The sequence below is a fragment of the Micropterus salmoides genome, unplaced genomic scaffold, assembly GCF_014851395.1.
Source record: "Micropterus salmoides isolate LMB-PRFRI ecotype aquatic unplaced genomic scaffold, ASM1485139v1 Ms_hic_scaffold_5, whole genome shotgun sequence".
Taxonomy (NCBI): Eukaryota; Metazoa; Chordata; class Actinopteri; order Centrarchiformes; family Centrarchidae; genus Micropterus; species Micropterus salmoides.
Genome location: NW_024044237.1, coordinates 21,300,809 through 21,324,647, shown reverse-complemented (window position 1 = coordinate 21,324,647; position 23,839 = coordinate 21,300,809). Strand labels below are relative to the sequence as shown.

General features: G+C 40.1%; 3 protein-coding genes across 4 annotated transcripts; 2 read left to right on the top strand and 1 right to left on the bottom strand.

Moving 5' to 3' along the window:
- Window positions 1-632: 632 nt before the first annotated feature.
- Window positions 633-4,287, top strand: LOC119888881 (neutral alpha-glucosidase AB-like; the record flags this gene model as incomplete). Its single annotated transcript, XM_038699661.1, is given in 6 exon segments — window positions 633-709; window positions 856-930; window positions 1,103-1,216; window positions 1,323-1,432; window positions 1,794-1,894; window positions 2,711-4,287. Coding segments are annotated over 6 exon segments (587 nt in total), but the record flags the coding sequence as incomplete, so codon positions are not given.
- Window positions 4,288-7,005: 2,718 nt separating this feature from the next.
- Window positions 7,006-16,306, top strand: si:ch211-114c17.1 (pre-mRNA-processing factor 39). The gene is made up of 15 exons (XM_038699337.1): window positions 7,006-7,115; window positions 8,345-8,595; window positions 8,813-8,938; window positions 9,061-9,179; window positions 9,320-9,487; window positions 9,760-9,940; window positions 10,093-10,197; window positions 10,569-10,686; window positions 11,252-11,406; window positions 11,560-11,686; window positions 11,981-12,252; window positions 14,233-14,411; window positions 14,541-14,615; window positions 15,204-15,375; window positions 15,660-16,306. Exons 1-15 carry the CDS (start codon window positions 7,028-7,030, stop codon window positions 15,729-15,731), a joined length of 2,208 nt encoding a protein of 735 aa, XP_038555265.1. The 5' UTR covers window positions 7,006-7,027; the 3' UTR covers window positions 15,732-16,306.
- Window positions 16,307-17,491: 1,185 nt separating this feature from the next.
- On the bottom strand, window positions 17,492-22,053 carry ubxn1 (UBX domain protein 1). Of its 2 annotated transcripts, none has more exons than XM_038699338.1 (10): window positions 22,019-22,053; window positions 21,404-21,468; window positions 21,219-21,272; window positions 20,903-21,030; window positions 19,989-20,061; window positions 19,566-19,757; window positions 19,189-19,240; window positions 18,926-19,048; window positions 18,393-18,576; window positions 17,492-18,224 (listed from the first exon to the last, which is right to left on the bottom strand). In XM_038699338.1, exons 2-10 carry the CDS (start codon window positions 21,460-21,462, stop codon window positions 18,184-18,186), a joined length of 906 nt encoding a protein of 301 aa, XP_038555266.1. In that variant the 5' UTR covers window positions 21,463-21,468; window positions 22,019-22,053; the 3' UTR covers window positions 17,492-18,183. The 2 variants fall into 2 exon arrangements, with proteins under 2 accessions (XP_038555266.1, XP_038555267.1); XM_038699339.1 differs by lacking the exon at window positions 22,019-22,053 and adding an exon at window positions 21,683-21,916.
- Between the last annotated feature and the right edge of the window lie 1,786 nt (window positions 22,054-23,839).

The window sequence follows — 23,839 nt, the reverse complement described above, 5'->3', positions numbered from 1 at the left end:
AGATCATATTTTGGCTTTGAGAAACACCGATCAACTTTTTTATTTTTTTTTTACTGTTTTCTACACTTTATGGAACAAACAACTAATTAATTAATCAAGAAAATAATCCGCAGATTAATCGATGATGAAAGGAATCGTTAGTTGCAGCCTTATTTGGGCGTGGATCACTCCTGTTTAGCTTGGGAACATTCAAGAGAAAAAAATTTGAATAAAATCTTCAAATCAGTTTTTACATGCAGACATGGTTTGAGGGCTAAATGACTTGCGATTATTTTGACAGATATTGCCATATTAGAGGAAATGGTGATTTATTTTTTTTTAGATCATTCTAATTTTCATTGAAAAACATTAAAATTATTATGGTGTGATTTTTATTTATTTCATTATTTATTGAGGGGATTTATTCCAAACATAGATGTTTCCCTGAGTTTATAGAGTATGATGTGTAGGCCAGGATGTCTCTGCAGCATGACGGTATTTAATTTTAAATGGTGTTTTGAGACACATTTCACCTTTTTTAACAAATGATGCGCCTCCCGCGATTTGAAAATTGCATTAGGCTATATTGTGATTTTGATAAAGTGACAGCTGTTCATCATCAGATCCACTGACATTACTTAACTCTGCTGCAGGGAGAGACTTGCTGGTGCACCCAGTTACTGAGGAGGGATCCAGGGGAGTCACAGCCTACCTGCCTGGCAAAGACGAGGTAACAGACACAGTTAATGAATTTTTTTTCTTCTGGTGTTGAATGGTTCTCTCAAGAAAAGATCTTTTTATAGGACACTGTCAGTAACACGACGACTGATTCAGGTGTACTTGGTCTTGAAGAAACTTGTTTTGTGTGTTTCTCAGGTTTGGTTTGACGTCCACACCTTCCAGAAGCACAATGGCGCCCAGAACCTCTACATCCCTGTCACCATGAGCTCTGTAAGACCCAGATGTGCAAAGTACTTTCATATAGCACTACATGTCTGCATGTAATGATTTGGAGATAATTTACAATCACACATATATACATTTCAAGGCCCTCCACATTATTTTAATGTTTAGTATTTTACTCCTTTCCTCTGGTTTTAATACGGATTTTTTTTTTCCTTAGATCCCCGTGTTCCAGCGAGGCGGCTCCATTATTCCCAGGAAGCTTCGAGTTCGGAGGTCTTCCACCTGCATGGAGGACGATCCCTACACGTTATTTGTGGCTCTTAACCCCCAGGTAACTTGATCGTGCATACACTGATGACCGCTGCAGCATCCACTGCTGGTATGTCATGTTTGCATGCCAAATAGTATTGTAAAAGTTTTTACCTCTTGTCTGACAGAGAGCTGCCGAGGGTGAGCTCTACATAGACGATGGCCACACCTTCAACTATGAAAAGAAGGATTTCATCCACAGGAGGCTGTCCTTTGCCAACAACGTCCTCTCTTCTGTGTGAGTGACTATTCTTTTTCAGTCGCTTCTTTTTAAGTAAAACTCAACCCTCAAATAGGCTCTTAGATATTTCAGTACAGATCAAAACTTTATTGTGTCAAACATAGAATTATTAAACATAAATGCAATAAAAACACAGTAAGACAATTGAAGTCATTAGTGATGTTACTATTCAAGAAATACACTAAGAGTTTCTTAAGTGGTAAAAGCAAATAAAAACAGCAACATTAAGAATTGTAGTAAGATGAGGTACAAAGTTAAGTGAGGAACCATTTAGGATTTGTGTTGTAGGGGTTATCATTCTTATATTGTGAAACATCTCTGCTTAAATATTAAATACATGCCTCTGCTCGGTCCACAGTAACCTGGCTCCAGATGCCCAGTTTTCCACCCGCTCCTGGATTGAACGCATTGTCATACTAGGAGCCAGTAAGCCCAACAAGGTTACCCTTAAGGCTGCTGGTGAGTGTCATGCAGCATTTCTCTCGCATGGTAATTCTCACAGGTTGATTCCATTAAGATAAAATGCTGCCTGAAGGAATCTGTTGAGTTCAACAGCATTTTTTACGTTTTATTTTTTTTTATACTTGAATAAATTGAATGATCAAAAAACATTCCAGTACAGTGGTTGAATTAATGTGAACACACTTTTAAAAGTTGTGCTAAAGAGATAGCTGCTAAATAGTTTCTCTTTATAACAAAAGACTTGTGGGACTGAATCTGATCTTTTGCCAAATAAAAAAATTTTAAATAGGTGAAATCATTTTTTAAAATTTATTACTGTATGATTTGGTATTTGAGGAATATCACCTTGGCTTCTCAGGTCTCATTTATTTTTACCTGTTCATGTCCCAACAAGCCAAATCTCACTTCCTCAAATTTATATAATACCGAAGGTTTTTTGCTCAGTCTTGGAGGTCAAACACTATTTTGTGTGGACAACTAAACTTGGTGTGCACTTAAACTCCTTCAGACAGAGGTTTAGAGAAACTAAAAGTGTGAAAGTCTGTTAGAGGATGGCTGTGAAAAGGTTTGCCATGGTCAACAGATTAACTTACGCTGGATAAAGCCACTTCCTGGAGGTGGTAGTTTTCCAACTCTCAGCCAGTCGTATTGCAGCCTCAAGATTACAAAGTTCTTATTATCCCCCTTTTTTTTCTTTAAAGATTGACTGTTTGGTTATGTGGGATTTTGCAAGCTCTGTGAGGTGAGATTCACAAACCTTTTTTCTCCCCGTGGTCCACCTTCTCTAATACTGTCTCTCTTCTTGTTTTGCAGAAGGTCAGGAGAGCCAGGTAGAGTTTGAGTTCGATGCCTCCATGTCAGTGTTGACGCTCCGCAAGCCCGGCATGAACGCAGGGCTGGACTGGGCTGTGAATCTTCAGTAACCACAGAGACGGAGGAGGAGGAAGAGGAGGAGGAGCAGCAGCAGGAGGAGAAGATGACTGACCTGGATTAAGTGGAAGAAAGAACCAGAAAAAGGCACTAATACCCATGACTAACTAAAGCAAGACTACTGGATAGCCATTGAGGAAATTTAAGGACATAAACACACACACAACACATTAAATACACAGTTTTAATCCCTACACACACCCCCCATGTTGATATGTTTAGTCGAACTGAGCCACGCAACGTCTCTGCCGTGTCCCTCTTGTGTTCAGTTGCAGTGTAATACCTATAAAAAAGAATAAAAATTTAAAAGAGGGTTACTACTAGATAGATAATTATGTTTGTCACGTTTTGTCAGAGAGATGACAATTGAACAACACAAAAAATGTCATTGTAATGAATCTTTGGGGATAAGAAAGAAAACATTCGAGGACTCGGTTAACTTTTTTAAATGAATTGTCCACTTGGTTGTACATCCAGTCTGCCTCAGAGAAAAGATCACTGTGTGGGGATTGTTTGCTATTTAAAATTAAGGTTCACATTCAAAGCACATGCTCCACCTGCTGGGGATTCCCTCTCTGTTTCTGACTTGAAACTCTCCAAAAAAGAAATTCATTCCATCCCTCTTTTAAGCAAAGCACTTCAACCAGCTAGGAGCTCGACCTTCTTTCACTCGCCACATTAGATATTGGAAAAGGCTTGCCAACTGTCGGCTGTGTGGCTCAACACTTTCCTTTCATCCCTGCAGTACTTTCACTTTCCTGATTCCACAAAATGGAAAGAAATCATCTTTCTTACCGATCCTGTCCAGTTCATTCTCTCCCTGAATCCATCAGGGATGAATTTGTGTGCATGGAAATGATTTAATATCGCTTCAAAAGTGATGAAGTCGTTCAGCCGCTGCACAGAGAGATTTTCAGTTCACTTTTGAGCAAACTTGGCCAGGGGAATCACTTCAGGGCTACTGAACCACTTATGTTTGTGGATCATCCTGCTTTCTTTCTTTTATCGAGTTCTCTTTCCAGTGTTGTTTACTAGATTATTTTTAATGCACTTGAGGAAGAGTGAGAACTTTCAAGTTGTTTAGATTTTTCATGTGTAACTAGACGTCAGGAGCATCCACGTTTTTCCAGCGTGTCATTTGGATCTTCATGAACAGGTCAAATCTTGTGCTTGGAACGTGTTTCACTAGCAGTCGTGAATATTCAAATGATTCTCTTGAGGCTCTGGATTGTGTCCTGACTAGTGAAATCATCTGACCTTTTTAGGAGTTTTGTTCTATGAGTTTGTCTTCCTGATTGTTTTTATGATCATAAATGTACATGTTGCTACAATTTTGTTGGCGGTGGCTTGAATCGTGGAAATGGAAGTTGAGGAACAGACTTCAGCTGTCAATCAAAATTGTCAGATGTACTCTAAAAGATGAGACCAAGTGAAAATAAAGTTGACCAAATGTAAAAGAAGTCCCTGGTTTTGAATGAAATTGTTCTTTCCTAACTGCGTTTCTATAGTTTAATGAGACATCAGATGTTTTTGACTGGATTGTTGATTTAAAGCAATAGGCTATAACCTCAAACACTATTGAACCCACAGTTACTTAGTTCACGTGCTGAAATTAACTCACGAAAAAGGCAATATAACTTTAATAAGATGATCATCAGGATTAATGCTGGGAGATAGTCCATAAGATGCTGCCAAAAATTAGTCAGTCGGGTGAAGTCTAAAGCTGATGATGAACGGTTCAAAGTACATATTTTAAGAACGTTTAAAGTCTATATTTTAATACACTTAGTAACATTCCTTGACATTCAGCAAATATATGTAGTGATAACCGCTTTTGTTCAATAAGCACACCAAAGTGCCTGAAAAGGACCTAAAGAAGTGGATGCCTAATACCGCAGAACATAGGACTAGGCTACCTGCCGAGTCTTGCATCCACCTCTTTTCTCAATATAAATGAGCGAAACTTGGACTTCACATCACTCCCATCCTGAAGAAGCTCCAGTTAAGTCCCGGATCAAATATAAAATCCTCCTACTGACTTACAAATCTCTCCATGGACTTGCACCTCAGTACCTCACAGATCTACTCCATCCCTACACTCAGTCACGGTCCCTGCGGTCTTCCGACAATGACCTGCTTGCTGTCCCTAATTCCAGGCTCCGGACATTTGGTGACAGAGCTTTCTGTGTCAGTGCACCATCACTCTGGAACAAGCTTCCTCTTGCCATCCGCTCTGCCTCCTCTATAATAGCCCTTAAAACATACCTCTTCACTGAGGTCTATGGGCTTTAATCTCCCCTGGCCCCACACCTCTTAGCACCCCCCTTTTCTTTTTTTGTTTACCAAGCGTCCTTGGGTTAGTGAAAGGCGCTATATAAATCAAAGTTATTATTATCACCCGCGAGATGCATGCAATTCTCGGCAGGCATGCAGAATTCTGCACAACACGTGCCGTCAGCGCGCACGACTTTCTTTGATGTCAGTGTAGGTTAGCAAGGTGTCCATTACTCGCTCGTCTCTCTCTCTCTCTTATACTGACAACTGACCATAGCAGCGGACCCGTCTGTGAACAGCCCCTCCTTTCCTGCGTAATCGGTCGAGCCGAAAAGTGACCGTCAGCCGAAAATGGATTGCCCTCCGCGGGAGCGCACGCAGCATGTTAAAGCTGTAACGCCCAGTATCTGTACATTATCTCAGTCATAACGTGCAAATAAACATCACTTTATGTCCGTGGTATCAAAGGTAGCCTATGTCTTTGTGAAACAAAAGTTTCTTGTAACGGAATAATCACAGTTGAAGTGTCTGCAGTTTATCTGGCCTGACAAAACGTTATTATAAGCAATAAAATTAGCCTATTGTTGCCGATGAAATGTGTGTTTGGTAGGCCTATGTTTAATGTCGTAGTTCATATTTATATTCATGGCTGGGTTAGGCTATAAATAAAATAAAGGAAGTGTCTCTCTGGCAATTATCCTTATCACACTAATTTTGCTTGCTCTGTGCCAACCAGTCCACCTTTTTACCAGTCGAAATACTGTATGTAGTTTGTTGTATTGCACTTACCAAAAAGACAGGGTATTGCTCAGTCAGTCCTTATTACCAGTTGCAATACATTTAAATGGCCAATACAACCCATATGGCCAATTAAGTTTTACACTTTGCCAAAAAAACTGATGCCACCTACTTGTGACTAAAAGGTTCTCAAAATGAATTGATTTTAGTCATGAGCATTATATTTGAGTTATGGCTGATAATGGCTCACCCAGTCCTTTCAACCTGTTAAAATATCTTTAAAGGGCCAATACACCCAGTAACAAGTAGTTTTCCACTTGCCAAAAAGTGATTGCAGCCTTGTGACTTAAATAAGAAAAAATAGGCAACAAAAGTCTGTCTGGTCAGTTGCTTTTGGGCAGTGTGGAACTGACGGTTGGTTTACATTCACACTGAAACCAACTAGGCTACTACCAACTTTAAAATATTGGTGTTGGTTGGGCGCTGTCTGAGCAGTGTGCAGCTTTAGACTGTAGTAAAGGAGTTTTTATATCCTGCTAAATCTGAACATTACATTCTGAGATTCCAGAAAATATTAAAAGGCTTTAACCGGGTCAGGTTAAATAAGTATATTATGCATCACAGAGGAAGTTATAAAGAGTGTAATTTAACACAAGGTACAAAATAGAGTAGGATTGTGTTATTGTCATAATGAAATCTCAGCTAATAATTTATGTAGCCTACATAAGAACGTAAATAATTTTAACACACACAGTGAAACTTATCAGGGCATATTGTATTTTTAAAAACAAAAGGATAAGCTTGTGGGTGTGCCCATGGTTTCTTGTTTGCAGAAATCTGAAAAAGTTTCTCAGGTAAGTTTTTCTTTTGCACCTTAGGTACAGTAACTAATAAGAGGGAAAGGGAAACCTTGTTTTTTGAACCAGTAGGCCTACCACAAATTATGTTTTAATATCTTTCTTATTACATTTCGAGAATCAACAGAATATACATTCATATAAGGTATAAAAATAAATACGTTTTTTGTTTGTTACAGTAATGTGAAGTAAAAAAGTTTGGTGACAAGAGAGTCTTTTTAATTTTTACTGAAACTTTACACAGTTAATACATTCACCGTGCCATAATAACAATTTTTTAAAATCTAAGTCAGTAAATATTCACTGTTATATCCCGAGTGTCTTGTCGCGCATGGATGACGTCAGCGAACGCTATTCCATCATGGCGGCGGAAGGCTGTGAGGAGATGAGCGGCAACGGGGAACTCGAAGAGTCTTCAGGTAGTTTGATTAACGTTTAGTGCATTTACAATACACCGCATTGTCGTTTCACAGATATCGCTGGGGGGTTGTTTCATCTGCAAGCATTTGGAAAAAAGGCTCCGATCGGACCTGTTAAAAGGGCAAACATGAGATGCTAGGCTAGGCTAACGCGATTTCAACACACCACGAAACAGCAGTGTTCTCTTAACTAACTTTAACTAAAGTACCCTCCTGTCTTTAACTACGTGGTTTGCGGTTGCTCATCACCTTTTGTCACAAATTGTGTGACAATTCAAATGCACTGGAGTCAGCGCTGCGGTGGAGAATAAATCTGTCTAAACCATGGTCTAAACTCAGTGCACTGAACTTTCAATGAATGAAACATACCTCTGCAGGTGTAGACAGGAGGTGTGGCAAGAAGAAAAGCGAAAAAACTATCGATTTTTGTTTTGTTGGATCATTTAATAATGCTTGGACTACAAGCTGCAGACAGTGGTTACAGTGCACATCCATGTTCAGCTGCTGAACCTGTTTGACTGCTCAGTGTAATCTTTAATCAACTTTTATCAAATCAGTCACACCACACCCTATTTGGATTTGACCTCAAATAGGGTCAAAGTCATGCTTAAAGGTTGTGTAATTGGTTTAATTCTGGTTTGTAATAATAATAATAATTGCATTTGCATGGGTTTTTCATACATGGTGGTTGTTGTTGTATTGTTGAAACACCTGCTGGCCCTTTTCCATGAGACTGTCCAGTAAGCAGAGGAACTAGAAAGTTCATGAATTACATCACATTACATTTTTTTGTAGTAGTTTTACCTTACAGCAAACTGTGGTATTTGAAGCAATTGTTAACTTCCCCGTCATTATTGTTGAGTGAAAATAGCTATATCATGGAATAAGTGTTTGATCCACAGGTTGAAGGTATGTTAAAATGATTGGCTGTGACATTCTTGTGCTTTTTATGAATGGCCTATCATCCATTGGTCAGTAGTGGAAACGGCACACCAGTAGTGTGTGACTGATCAATTGAAATAGCTTTTTAAGGAGGTTAGAAGTAATAGCCAAAGGGCAAGATTCAGTGACAGTCACTCCGCTCCTGGTAGCTTCATGAGAAATGTCTAAAGTTATGGTGAACACAAGTAGTGTTACTAGAGGGGCTTATCTTTATAATGCCCTTCAGTTATGTTAGTGGAGATTGTCTTTTTTTTTTTTTTTTACCTTTTGATCTACAAACTCTTTAGCCATGGAGGCTTCTGAGGTTCCTGCGCCACCTCCAACTGAGATGGTAGAGATGTCAGAAGAGAATGGCAGAGCCACCGAGGCCCCTGAGGCCCCCGTTGACCCCGGCCCTGCTTCCTTCTCCATGCCGCCATCTGCAGAAGACGAGGAGGGAGAACTGCCCACTGACTTTGAACGACTGTGGAAAGCCGCCCATGACAATCCTCAAGACTTCACCAGCTGGACCGACCTGCTGCAGTACTGCGAGCAAGAGGTGTGTGTTTGTTGTTTCCATTGGAGATACAGAGGAAAACCACTGGGGTTCAGAAAAAAAATGTAGGAAACCATCGTATTGTCCGCCAGTATTGATGCATTACCACCTCAAACTTTGAAATATTGACCTCTAGCGTCCCCATGATGTCAGAAAGCATGTTTGGACTGGAAGCTTGCTGTAGCCTCACGTGACATTACATTTTCTCTCATCTGCTCAGAGTCACATCACAGCGTCACGCAGAGCGCTAGAGGCCTTCCTCGCTCGCTACCCGCTCTGCTACGGCTACTGGAAGAAATTTGCTGATCTGGAGCGCCGCGCTGGGTACAACAACAAAGCAGAGGAGGTAAAACAATTTTGCGTTTCTTCTTCTCCCACACCATTATAAATTATTATTAGGTGTATTACAGAAGTGTTTTTCACAGTTTTTCATTAGCTAATGTTCATGGTTGTTGTGTATTGTGTCAGGTGTGTATTCAGGGTCTCCAGGTAATCCCTCTGAGTGTAGATCTGTGGATCCACTACATCAATCTGCTGCTGGGAACACTGGACATGAACCTGCCTGAGTCGCCCGCACGGATCCGCAGGTAGATGAACACACTCACATTTTATTGTTGTTTTTTTGCTGCCAGTTCACCTCAAAATAAAAATAGACATATTTTGAAGTAAGCTGCTGCCTGTGAAAGCTGTTATCATGCTTTATTTGTTTTCCAACCTCAACCCTCAGTGTGTTTGAGGAAGCAGTTCAGGCAGCAGGTCTGGACTTCCACTCGGACCGGCTTTGGGATCTTTATATCGAGTGGGAGAAGGAGCAGGGGAACATGCAGAACGCAACAGCCGTCCTAGACAGAGTCCTCAAAGTCCCCACCCAGCTGTACAACACCCACTACGACAAGTAAGACTACACACACACACAGTCAAGTGTGTGTGTGTATGCCAATCTACATTTCTTGAAATCAGTTTATACAAGACAGAAATACTGATGTAAATGTGTTACTGTCAGTGCCAGGTTTACTATTGTAATGATAAATGTATATTCTAATTCAGATAATGAATATTTGTTTTCAGTCTGGTATTCATGAAAGTCATGATGTAATATGTTCATATTTCTCGCTCATTTCTTCTCCCACTAATCTCATTTTTGCGTCCTTCTGCCCTCTCCGCCAGGTTCAAAGAACACCTAAACAGCCACGAGCCCAAAGAGGTGCTTTCCCCAGACGAGTACGAGGAGCTGAGGACGTTGTGCCGCCAGAGTCAGAAGGCAGAGCGTGCTGAACAGGCCCAGGAGGAGGAGGAGGAGAGGCCGCCAGGGGAGGAAGAGCCCGCCACACCGGAGGGCACAGACACAGTGAGTAACATCTGACTGCCTCACACTCAGCCCTGACAGGATTTCCGTGCTGAGCGTAATGTTAAGTTTTAAACATGTATACATATACTCATGAGACATAAATTAAAGAGAGAGTACAATATCTAATTGTTTAATTTAAACATTGTGTTTAGGAGGAGTTGATGCAGAAGATAAGGGAACAAGTGCTGGTTCGCAGGGACAAAGTGTACCAGGACAATGAGGGAGAAGTCCGCAAGAGATGGCACTTTGAAGACGCTGTGAGTTTTGTTTTCTGTTGCTCTTTTTCCATCACCAGCTTGTGCGTTTCCTCCCCCTCTTTGATGTTTTCAATATTCTGGGCTAAACATTTTATTGGGCTTAAAAAAATGTATTGATTTTCAAAATCCAGACCTTTCTGTAAACCAAAACCCGAATTCTCAATATGTGCTTAATAAATCTATATACTTACTGTTCTATCTAGTTCATTTGTCCACAGTATAATTTTTAACTATTGTTTGCAGTTTTACAGCAAACGATAACAAGAGTTTTCCTTTAAATATTCTGCTGTTTATTGTACATTTATTGAACTTGTTACACACTTCCATCACTTGCTACTTCAGAAGCTGATTCCTTATTCTCTGGCCTACAGATCAAACGTCCCTACTTCCACGTCAAGCCACTGGATCGCCTCCAGCTGCGGGCCTGGAACTCCTACTTGGACTGGGAGATCGCTCAGCTGAACAATGACACCAAAGAGCCCAACCAAGGTGACGACATAATAGGGCTGGGCAATGAAACAATAATGATATTTATCGCAATATAATTTTCTTCAATAACAATATAACAAATGTTCAGTATATCATCAATAAATGTTTGATTTAATGATAAATGAATTAAGTTGATTTAACTTAATTTTTCTATTAAGATATTCAATTTGTTGAGGAAAAGGGACTGAAAAAAGATTTACTAATAATATTATAATTGTTTTGAATGTTCTGCCTCAGATTTGTCAAGTGATCCACTGTTTGGCATGAAATGCTTATAATGTTCTGACTATAAAGAATAGTTTAAAAGCACAAAATTAACCATCTGGTTTCTTAAATTTTCACTTAGGAGCAAAAATCAACCTTTAAACTTGAAAGAAATAATGATTTGACATTTTGATCATTATCGATATCAAATGGTATGAAATGTTTTTATCGTGAAAACATTTTTGCCCATATCACCCAGCCCTACGACATAATGAAGCCACTGTCAGCTGTCTCAGGGATTCTACAAGATTTGAGTGAGCATCTAAGCATCTGCAGTTTAGACACCTTTGTCTCCTACTAGATCCAAACCAGGTGGCCACTGAGGGGTCAGAGGTCGCCGCCCAGCCTCATGAAGGATTAGAGGAAGCTACGGTTCCCCAGGACGACCACAGGGTTCGTGTCCTCTTTGAGCGCTGCCTGATTGCCTGCGCTCTGTATGAGGATTCCTGGATCAGGGTAAGGAAAGGACATTATTTTCGTGTGCAAAAGATGTTTAGAAAATGCAGACTGAAGAGTGCATGTATCTTTGTGAGCCTAAAGACTAGATTAAAATGGGAAGTTTGTGTGCTTGACTGATCACTGTGTAACACGTTCTTATGTGTTGTTCAGTACACTCAGTACCTGGAGCCGCAGAGTGTGGATGAGGCGCGGGCCGTTTTCAAGCGAGCCTGTGAGATCCACCTGACGTATAAACCCAACATCCATATGCAGTGGGCGACCTTCGAGGAGAGGCACGGTACGACACAACAACAACACACTGTACAAACACAGCTTTGTTCTCTTTTCTTTCTTAGAAATGTTAAATGTCTTAAGTAGGTCTTGATCTTTCCGGACTATTTGGGTAAAGTTACTTGCAGTCAATTTAAATAACACCTCCTTACGAATCCATCTAATGCAAAAACATTAAAAAAGCTTAAAAACTATAGAATTGATCCAACATAGGAGTCCTCAAATAAAACTATGATAGACGTTTGTATTTCATGTATTTTAGCCGCCACACTCACGCAAACTCCTTCATCTTCTCCATCAGGTGACTTGATCGAGGCTCGCCGAGTGCTGGAGGCCTTGGAGAAAACCCTACCAGGGTTGGCGGTGGTACGTCTTCGCAGGGTAGCTTTGGAGCGACGAGCGGGCCAGCTGGACAAATCGGAGGCCTTGCTGCGGGAGGCGGTGGCCGAATCCAAAGAGAGGCCGATGTTACACGCCTTCTACTCCATCAAGCTGGCTCGTCTGCTTCTGAAACTGGGCAGGAACCCCAGCAGAGCCCGCAGGGTTTTACAGGAGGCGCTGGAGATCAGTCCGGTGAGATTATTAACTAACTTTTGATCAGTCTCTACTCAGCTATTTAAAAAAAAAAAAGTTCAAGAATGTCAGTGTAGTTTTGTTGTAAAGCTGCTTCATTTTCTGGGACAAAATTTGTGTCCAGTTGCTGGAATTTATTTGTTTTTGAGGAATTTAGATTTTGTGCAAGTTTAAGATTATACACAAAGCTTCCAGTTAGTTTGTCCATCAACCACGTTTAGATCGCATCTCATATTCTTTGTGACAAGTACTTTGTTTGGTACGAGCAAACTAAAAATGTACCTTCATGTGTGTACTTCAAGAAGTAAAAAGCCAAATCTAAGTACAGGTGCTGGTCATATAATTAGAATATCATCAAAAAGTTGATTTATTTCAGTAATTCCATTCAAAAAGTGAAACTTGTATAATGTATACATTCATTCCACACAGACTGATATATTCCAAGTGTTTTAATTGTGATGATTATAACTGACAACTAATGGAAACCCCAAAATCAGTATCTCAGAAAATTAGAATATTGTGAAAAGGTTCAATATTGAAGACACCTGGTGCCACACTCTAATCAGCTAATTAACTCAAAAGGCCTTTAAATGGTCTCTCAGTCTAGTTCTGTAGGCTATACAATCATGGGGAAGACTGCTGACTTGACAGCTGTCCAAAAGACGACCATTGACACCTTGCACAAGGAGGGCAAGACACAAAAGGTCATTGCTAAAGAGGCTGGCTGTTCACAGAGCTCTGTGTCCAAGCACATTAATAGAGAGGCGAAGGAAAAGAAAAGATGTGGTAGAAAAAAAGTGTACAAGCAATAGGGATAACTGCACCCTGGAGAGGATTGTGAAACAAAACCCATTCAAAAATGTGGGGGGAGATTCACAAATAGTGGACTGCAGCTGGAGTCAGGACTTCAAGAACCACCACGCACAGACGTATGCAAGACATGGGTTTCAGCTGTCGCATTCCTTGTGTCAAGCCACTCTTGAACAAGACACAGCGTCAGAAGCATCTCGCCTGGGCTAAAGACAAAAAGGACTGGACTGCTGCTGAGTGGTCCAAAGTTATGTTCTCTGATGAAAGTGAATTTTGCATTTCCTTTGGAAATCAAGGTCCCAGAGTCTGGAGGAAGAGAGGAGAGGCACAGAATCCACGTTGCTTGAAGTCCAGTGTAAAGTTTCCACAGTCAGTGATGGTTTGGGGTGCCATGTCATCTGCTGGTGTTGGTCCACTGTGTTTTCTGAGGTCCAAGGTCAACGCAGCCGTCTACCAGGAAGTTTTAGAGCACTTCATGCTTCCTGCTGCTGACCAACTTTATGGAGATGCAGATTTCATTTTCCAACAGGACTTGGCACCTGCACACAGTATCAAAGCTACCAGTACCTGGTTTAAGGACCATGGTATCCCTGTTCTTAATTGGCCAGCAAACTCACCTGACCTTAACACTGTAGAAAATCTATGGGGTATTGTGAAGAGGAAGATGCGATACGCCAGACCCAACAATGCAGAAGAGCTGAAGGCCACTATCAGAGCAACCTGGGCTCTCATAACACCTGAGCAGTGCCACAGACTGATCGACTCCATGCCACGCCGCATTGCTGCAGTAATTCAGGCAAAAGGAGCCCCAACTAAGTATTGAGTGCTGTACATGCTCATACTTTTCATGTTCATACTTTTCAGTTGGCCAACATTTCTAAAAATCCTTTTTGTATTGGTCTTAAGTAATATTCTAATTTTCGGAGATACTGAATTTGGGATTTTCATTAGTTGTCAGTTTTAATCATCACAATTAAATGAAATAAACATTTGAAATATATCAGTCTGTGTAATGAATGAATATAATATCCAAGTTTCACTTTTTGAATGGAATTACTGAAAGAAATCAACTTTTTGATGATATTCTAATTATATGACCAGCACCTGTACATAAGGCATGTAGTAACTCTACTTTTACTTGCCTCCGTCTCTCCATGTGTCCTCCCTCAGGATAATGATAAACTGCACATGAACCTGTTGGAGCTGGAGGTGTCGGGGGACACCTCAGCAGAGGCGGTGCAGGAGTGCGTGACACGAGCCCTGGCAGCCCCCCTCGACCCGCACACCAAGATCCTCTTCTCACAGAGAGGCCTGCAGTTTGCCGAGGACTACAGCAACTCTATCCAGAGGTCAGAGTTCAATGAGAAGTCTTATTATAAATATTTAAAATCCAATTAGTTACGTAAACCCTGATGGTACCTAAACATAATCATCTTACTGTTGGTCATTGTCTTACCTGTCCTGTCTGTCCTCTGCAGTGTGCTGTCTGTCTATGAAGAGCACCAGAAACTGCTGAAGGAGCTGGGTGGAACAAAGAGAGGAGCAGAGAACAGGTGAGAGGGGAATTAGCAACCAACTCAAAGTTAAATTGATCAAGTTCAGAAGGAACATTTATTTTTCATAACATAAAATAGCTTATGGTTGCTATGGTGTCACAAGTACTATTTTGTTTGATCCCCTTGTTGTCACAAAATAATCAATTAACACATCTGTAATTGTAATGATAGCAACATACATCCAATAGCTCATTCATGTGTTTAATGTATGTACACGTTAGCTTTGTAGCCTTGGAACATCATGCTAGCTTCTATTATAATGAGAGGAATGAAAAATCTCAATCTTAACAGACTTTTTGTCTATTATTAAATCTTAGAATCACTTTTTTTCTTCATTCAATTAAATCTGCCAGCAGTGTAAAATAAGTTTATTTTTTCTCATTGACATCCATCAACATCATCTCATTGATACTAGTGCCATCTGCCTTAGTGACAATGGTTTATGTCCCCTAACCGAGATAATCATTTTAAGACAAAAAAAACCTTGAAATCTGCATTGATGTTTTTTTTTTTTTTTTTTTATGCTGTGTAAATAAAATCTGCACTGAAATATAAATAAATATAATTTTTTCTTTTTTTTTTAAGGGACGACGACTCAGAGACGTTGAGCAAAAGTGACGACGGATCTGCTGTTGCTGTGTCTGCACAAGTCCCACCTACCATGCCGCATGTCCCCATCACCACACCCCCTCCTCCCGTAATGGGCGCCGACATGAGCGCACAGGCTGGCTACGGGGGTTACGGAAGCTGGTACCAGGTAGGATTTGAGATTTAAACACTTACAGCAAATGTTTTTTAATAGAAGATGATTGTTTTAGATGAAAAATTTTGGAAATCCATATATGAACCAATATGGCTCTAATGATTTAAAGGCAGTTAAATGACCTTTGCATAGTGGGTTTTATTGAGGTCCAAATACGTAATAAAATTGTTTAATGTAAAGTAAACTGATGCTATAGTAAAGGTAGGGTGTACTATGGTAAAGTATAAAATTACAAAACAAAGCAAAATTATTACCTGTTTGTTGTGATTCTTTTCCAGCAACCACAGTACGGCAGCTATGGCTACCAGAACACCTGGAACTACAACCAGGGCTACTACCCTCCCAGCTAGAGAGGGCAGCAGTGACTGTGACACCAAAAAGGCCACAGGAAGCTGTTTGACCCTGGGTAGCCTCTCAGCTGACCAGCAAACTGTAATACCCAGTCCTGCCGGTCCACCTGCTGAAATAATATCCCAGCATCACTTCCTCTCCGTCCTCGCTCTGCGTTTCTTCGCTGTCCTGGATTTGTTTTAATAAGGGACTGCAGTTGAGCTCTTTTCAACATGTCCTGTCATTTCAGTGTTGGTTCTGAGGGACAGGTGGAAAGATGATGAAAGGAATCGGTGACGCCCAGTACATCAGTGTCTCTCCATTTTAATCAGAAATATTTTTATATTTGTTTGCAAGCCAACCCCTTTGCTCCAGTTTTAAAGTCATCCAGTCTATCCAACTTTACAGCAGACATTTTGTACCATTCCAGAGTAGGCTATTTGTTGTTTTTTCTAATGTATATAAAGGTGTTTTATAGTGTGTCACAACAGAGCTGTTTTGTGTTGTGTGTCTTTTGCTCTTCCTTCCATAATGAGGGGAGAAATAATCAGCTGTCACACTCATTAATTATAAAACTCTTGGCCTCTGTCCTGCTCATATCTGCAGCAGCGTTTTCTGTTCATCACTGCATTGCCTCTAGTCTCACATTAGAAGGAATTTTAAGAGAATCTCATTGACACAGGATCAGCTAGTGTTAGTGCGAGAGTCGCATAGCCAGCAGCTTTCAGAGGCTGCAGTCATCTTGAATATCAAATTAAGAACCCGGCTCTACTTGTTCCCTTTCATATTAAAACTTGGAAGTCCTTTAGGGTGCTACCACCTGGGAATAAAAGTCCATTAAACTCATATAATTGGGCAAGTGCTCACATTTTGTCTTAAACGCTCATTGGCAACAGTCCAATTATACACAAGTGTTTTGGGCCCTGGTCAGGCCTTTCTCACAGCAGACATTTTGACATGTCGTAGCAGGAAGAGCTCAAGTCTTCCTAACATTAACGACGGCTCTCTTCTCTTCAGTTGTCCCAGTAAGTGATGGGAGTGTGACAGTAAGCCAGCATGGATAATTCCAGGATTGTGAAACTGAAGCAGCCATTTCATTATTTACACCTGTGCTTTTCCTAATGTGACGTATCAAAATGTCCCCTGAGCGTGTCCTGGCGTTGCAGTTTACTACTTTTTTTAAAAATCCAGTGGGCAGTCCTGAACAGGTGTACTGTAGATGCTCGATAGTCTTTGGCCAATTCCACTTTTACACGGTTCAATAAAATGCCTGAAACTAACCGTGTCACATAACTTTCCATTATGATGAGAATTAAGTTTATTATGGTGTAGGTTACCAAGGTTATAACATTGGCAACATATTTGTACATCAGTTTACATGCAGAAAAGACTTTACAATACATGATAGGATGTTCTATTTTAATAAAATACAAGCAAATGTACTTTGTTGCCTTTTAGTTTATGGTTTACCATTTAGGTGTGCTTCCATGGGAACTGCCATTGTTGGTTGACGTCATTCAGCTGCTACTCGTGAAGTCAGGCGGCGTTCACAAGCGGCGTTCATAGTACTTTTTCTATTTTGAGATCGATAACTTCCGAGTTGTCTGGAACGCAGCATTTCCGTAACCCCAAGCTCATTTTGTTCCTACTGAAGACAAACCTGTAAAAATGGGTCACAAATATATAATAAGCTACATAATTTCCTAAAACAGCGTTGTTGTAGTTGTGATATTTTGGGCAACAACGGTGGTCTATGGCACACAACATATCAGGCTTTAGCTACATTAACAGAATCAGTTTATTGTTGGTTTTGGTGTTTTCATGGCAAGAAAAATGTAGAATATCAACAAACTAATTTTTACATATGAGTCAGCTTTATTTTAAGTAGATTCTTGGTGATTATGCAAACATAACAGTCAATATATTTTAACTTATAAAAAAAAACTAGCAAAGTAGAATGTCACAAAATCAGGAAGATCGTGCGGATTAAATGAAAGGCCCTTTCAGAACCAATTGAGTAGGTCTTGTGTGGTACTTTGCAAGGATCACGTTAAAATGGAAGAATTGTTTTCTTTCGTTTTTTATAATTGTGTTCTAAAGACCGTGAAGCAGTATCCCATCAGAAGCCAGCTATCTTCAATTTGTTCTTGAATAAGTAAAAGTCAATATCCATCTCACTGCACACAAACCAAACTATATCAAATGTAATCAATCAAGGCCAGGATGAAATAAGGCATCTCATTCAGTGAGTTAACCATACTGTTTGTTTTTTTCATTTTCACATCTCCAAAACCTAAAAGTAGCTATACACAATGTGAACACAGTCTCAAACTGCATCTCTCTGCTTTAGTTAAGTTAGCTGGCTTATTGAGTGATACTAAAAAGGTGGGGGCTCTTCTCGGATCATTCGGGTCTCGTGTTGATCCAGTGGAAGTGGTGAGGTAGGCTCACAGAGCAGATCCAATCTTGATCTCACTTTTTGGTAACAACCAGCACAGCTGAAGGCACCAAACCTAAAAAGAAAAAAAGTTGAAAGTCATGAAAAAAGCCAGATACAGCTGCTGAATGATCAGTTTTCGGTCCATACAGAAGGTAAAACAAATACACTGAGAATAAGTTAAAGTATGTATAATACAGTAATGTGATCTATAATCAAGCGTAGTTTCCAGCCCATTGCTCACCTAGTTCTTTGAGGGGCTTCTCCATGTCCAGTTCTGTGTATTCATGACGTGGGTAGGGCGACAGCAGCGCGACTTCCTGACCCTCAGGTGTGTTGCTGTTCATCTGCACGTAGACACGCACTGCCGCCAGCGGCTCCTGAGCCTTGAAGACTGCTGTGATGGTCGAGCCGTCCAGCAGACGTACCTTTTACAGCAAAGAAGTGGAAGAGCAAGGAAATAGCACGTGGGGGGAGGTGCGATGGAGGAGGGAAAGGATGAAGGAGAGAGGGGTTTTTGGCCATCTTTACATTTGATCATTTCATGCCAAAACTGCGTATTTTATAAAATATAAATAATGGATACAGTTGAACTTAATGTCTCATATTGAAAATACATATAAACGAGAGATGGGTCTTGAATATCTTTTAGGTCTATTTACTGTGCTATTTTGATACACAAGTTTGTGACAGACAACAAAGGATGCTAAACATTAATCTGCAATGAGTGCTCTGTGCTTCAGTGTTTGGATGTATGAGTGTAAACTGAAGCTGTACCTGTATCCTGGACTCATCATACTCCTTCTTAGTGGGTGGAGGGCCGTGGCTGGTGGGTGACGAGGGGCTGGGCTGGGCAGGTTGGGACGATGCGGCCGTGCTTGGCGGCCCACCGCCTCCAAACTAGATCAGGTAAAATGAAAAAAACAATCATGTAAGTTGTTATTAATTCCAGCAGAAATGGTAATAAAAAGAAAGATGAAGGGAACAGGATAAAAAGGAAACTTTAATAGGACAAGTAACTGTACCAGTGATTGTGTTACCTTTTGTGCTCTCTCCTCCCTGTCTCGTGCTATCTTATCTTTAACCCTTTGCCTGACAGGAATAAAGCAACACAATGATTTATCATTAATTATCATTTTATACCATCATCTGCTACCCTGATTCATAAAGAATAATGAAGTAGAGTTAAAATTGCATTTCAGTCTGATTATCAGGCTTGTAATGTGTATCTTGTGTAAAAGTTCTACCTTCAGCCTCCTTGGAATACATTTCAGAGGGAAGTAAATGTTTTTAGGAAAAGGAAAATAGTGGACAATGTCTCTGGATCTTTAGGTACATCATTTTTCCCTACTGTAAGTCCCAGGGCAAATTCTTAAACATCACTATCTGAATAAATGTGTTATAATGAATACTGTACCTCGCCAATTTGTCCTCCATCTTCTCTCTCCTGCGCTGCTCCGCAAGTTTTTTCATGTCATCGTCCTGTAACTTTTGGCGAATCTGCTGCAGCTCTTGGCCCTGTCTCCTCCGCTGCTTCTCCCGCTCCAACTCTTCTTCCCGCTCTCGCTCTCTTCTCTCCGCCTGCTTCACCCGCATCAGCTCCTCTAGCCTGAAAAACAGACGGCAAACACATTTTTGCCTTGCTTACACATTGAAGATGTCAGTCTCTCTAACAGGACGATTTCCACATTACGTTTGGCTACAAACACCAAACTAATGGTCACAGATATTTTCAGCTATATCCAAGTGTAGTACAGTAACCTTGTTATGTAAGGAGAAGAAGCTGTGTGTTGCACATACAGTACTGGAGGGATGGTGTCTATAAGGTGTGCACTCTGACCTTCTAACTTGCTCAAGTCTCTCCTCCTCTGTCATTGGCCTCTTTGCACTGCTGCTGTCTCCACCCGCTGTCCCTGAAGCCAAAACAAACGCACATGAGAAAGTGAAAGAAAGATATAAACAGATATGCACGCACTGTGTGGTATTGAAAGAAAAAAAAAAGCCAACCAAAAATTAAAGTCGCATGCTGACATAACAGGCTTGCCTAACCTACACACCTAACACCACAAACCTTAAATGCTCAGTATGGACACAGAAAACCTCCAGCACAAACACTAACAGGGAAACAAACAAAATGAACCGACCACTTGAACCTCCTTGGTGGAGCTAATGACAATGAGAAGAGAAAGCAAAAACTGGAGAAAAAAACAATACACAGAGGAAAAAAAGACAGAAACTAACCAACCGATATAATCAGTGTAAATGAACAACAATTGCCTCTTAATTTATAGATGGAAAATGCATGCTATTGAACAAGTGACTATAAGAGTGGGCCGTATGGATAAAATACTTTTGTCACATTACATGAAATTGTATATTGTGTTTTTATATATATAAAAACGTAATATACAATTTCATATATATTTATTTTTTTCCAAAAACTGTACATCAGAATGAATATATATATATATATACACACACACACATTAAGAAACTGTTTATAGATGTATCGCTCCCAGAGGCATGTGAATTAAATACCTGAAAAAATTAGAAAATGTCATGCCAAAATCATACTGAAAACAATATTGCCCCACAATGTCCTAATATGCTCAGATAGCAAAGGGAGAGCTACAATGGTATAAACGTTTTGTCAGAATATTTAAAGACAGATAGATTTATACTGTCTCATGGTATACATCATTATATTGCGAGACAGAGCCTTTCCAGCCCCCAAAAAGCACAAGACGCCCTGACCTTCAGCGGTGTCTGCTAGTGTTGGTTGTTCTGCGGTAGGCTGGCTGTCTGCTTCTCCTCCCAGGACGTTCCCCACAGGCGGCACGTAAGGCTCATCAATATCTGGGTCATTCTCATGTTCCATTAACCTGAGGAAAGCACATCGCACAGGAAAGATAAGTGCTCCTGTTGGTTAACAGAATCCAGAATATGCTGGGGCAATCAGTACCACAGAGTGGGGCAAGCTTGACTGTAGCAGTGACGTTCAATGATGACAGATGTCCACCCAGGCAGTTCAACACTAGTATGTTCGTGTCTGTGTGTGTTTCAGGCTCACCAGTCCATGGCTTGTTCTATGCCCTGGTTCCCTGTGTTGGCCACAGCCTTCTCCCTGAAAACATGAGATAAGAGACGCACAGGCTCACTATAATGTAAAACAGTTTTTGAAAGCCGTGAAAGCAGTCTCAATTCTAGGAACTTTATTTTTCTTTTTTATCAGGATCCAGTTTTGGTTTCACTCACGCTCTGTTTCTTTCAAAGCCCATCTCCAGCAGGCTCTCTAGTGTTGTTAGCTCTGCCATTTTCACCTGAAACAGATGCATTCCAGTACATTAACACGCGATTCATCGACTTTTTACATCATGTTACACTGCTGTTAACAGAAGGTAATGGACCCAACACGCTCCTAGCAAACTTAAATTACTATCTAAAGACAATACAACATTATTTTGCTCAGTTCTGTGTCAATGAGCTACAAAAACAATTCAAGTCAGAACATAATACTACGTGAACAAACATTACATTTTCCTTCCCTGGCAGCCTGACACAATACTTGTGTACCCCTGCTCGCTAGTTGTAGCTGTAAGTTATATCACACGTCTCGTTGTGCTGGTTATGCTGAGTGCTAAAATTAGCATTAATGTAGCTAACGTTCAAATTAGCTTCCAAACTAGCTGGGTAGCCTCACTGGCTAGCAAGATTAAAAACGACCCGGGTCTCTCATAAGCTCTCCGTCGCTTTAGCTATTAATGGCTGTTTGTATGTTATATGTAAAGGCACAAAGACGTGTTATTTTATTTATCACAGAGTTAATATCAGCTAATATACTAATGGAGACAACGTTAGTTAGCTACTCACACGTCAGTCAACACCGCTTCAACAGAACGGGAACCTACATAGGTCAAACAGAGCAGGATGAGAATAGCGATTTTTTCCCGTGCTCTTCAGTGCTATTTTAGAAACTCTTTTCTTTGAGGTTTAACGATAACTGTCATCCATAGTGTTGCAGGAAGAATTTCAGATATTTAATTTATTCAACAAACAACTAAAGACCCCTCTGTTCTTGCTGATCTTGTGTCATCACCTTCACCTTTAAATCTAAATACTTCCAACTTTCATAAGTTCATCTCTGATGTGAATTAGTCTCATATTACTAACATCCTAAAACTCTACAAACTCTGACTGCAGTCTATAATGTATGTAGGCAACTGTCTGACACCCACCAAATCCTATCTAATGGAACTTGAAAATATTCAGGTATTTTTCGTGGAAACTCACTTGTTCTTGCACCTGTAACTCTGCTGAAATGGAGTACAAATATTAAGAATGATTTTATTCAGCAGTGTAAGTAAACTGAGTAAGGGAGAGCGTGTGTAAGTTGTCACACTGCTCATAACTCCAACACTAGAGGCTCTATGTAAAAAATCAAATAGCCATTTTGTGTGACTTCTTTTTCTATGTACAACTTCCTGTTCACATGTGGTCAAGGTCCCTCTATTCTGATTTTATTTAATTTTATAATTTTTTGCTTCAAAAGTAAAACATTTGCACTTTTCATTTTATGTATTCCAACCTTATTAGGTATGAATGTTCAAAATGATAACTTTGCACAAAGTAGAGGAGACAATAATGTGTCTTTTGATACTTCAGCTGAAGTGCTATGTTAAGCTGACCTTGAGATTTAGCCAACATTAGCACACATGTCAGTTTGGGGCAAGTTGTCACATGTGATTACTTGCCCCAGTACAAATAATACATGGACCATGCTCAAAAAACTATGTGAAATTGTGTAATTACCTCTGACACTAGTATTAAATGATACTGTAGATAGTATATTTTACTCTGTAGTTTACTGCAGCAGGCATATGCCTGGACAAGACTGAATTCATGACAGAGTATATACGGTCTTATACCGTAGGCATGTAGTATGTTAGTAGATACAAACACACACACTACATGATCCATTTAATTTAGTTAGGCAACAAGGGTTATAGAGAAATAAGCTTGTAATTGCAAAGAGGAATGTGTTTTTGAGGGAAGGAAGAAAATTATCAACAGAAGACAGAGAATGGCAGTACACCACCTGACATAATGTTAAAGGCAGTCAGGCAGGTGAAGTTGAAGAACAAATCAATCAGAAGTACACCTAAGGATTTTGACATAAACTGCTGACATCTCTTTTGGCCTCATCTATGTGGAGCCATTTTCATGCAGTATTCGAAAGAAGACGTGGTTTAAGTGTGTGAAATGCAAAAAATGGGCCTGCGATGCTTGCACCTCAGGCCAGGCAATTTATGTGTGCCAAATCTGTGACTCTAAACACATGTCTGATTAGTCAGATGCATATGTACGTTGTACAAAAATGTACATTGTTGCATTAGTGTGTTTAAACACCACATCTGTTTAGTTAAGAAGTTATACATTTAAGCAAGTTATCTGCAGCATTACATTGAATTACCATAGATCTATTTGCACTCCAGAGAACGTTTGATTTTAAAGTTCAAAGAGGTTGTCCCACTTAAAGTGTGCTCTGCCAACATGTTTGTTTTGAATTAAATTATTTATTTTCCAAATTCTCTAGGCTTGATTGTTGATTGATTTTACTTTTAGTTCTGGTTACAATTTGAAATTGAAATCAATATTCACAATTAAATGTTCTAACTGTTTGATAATCCAGTG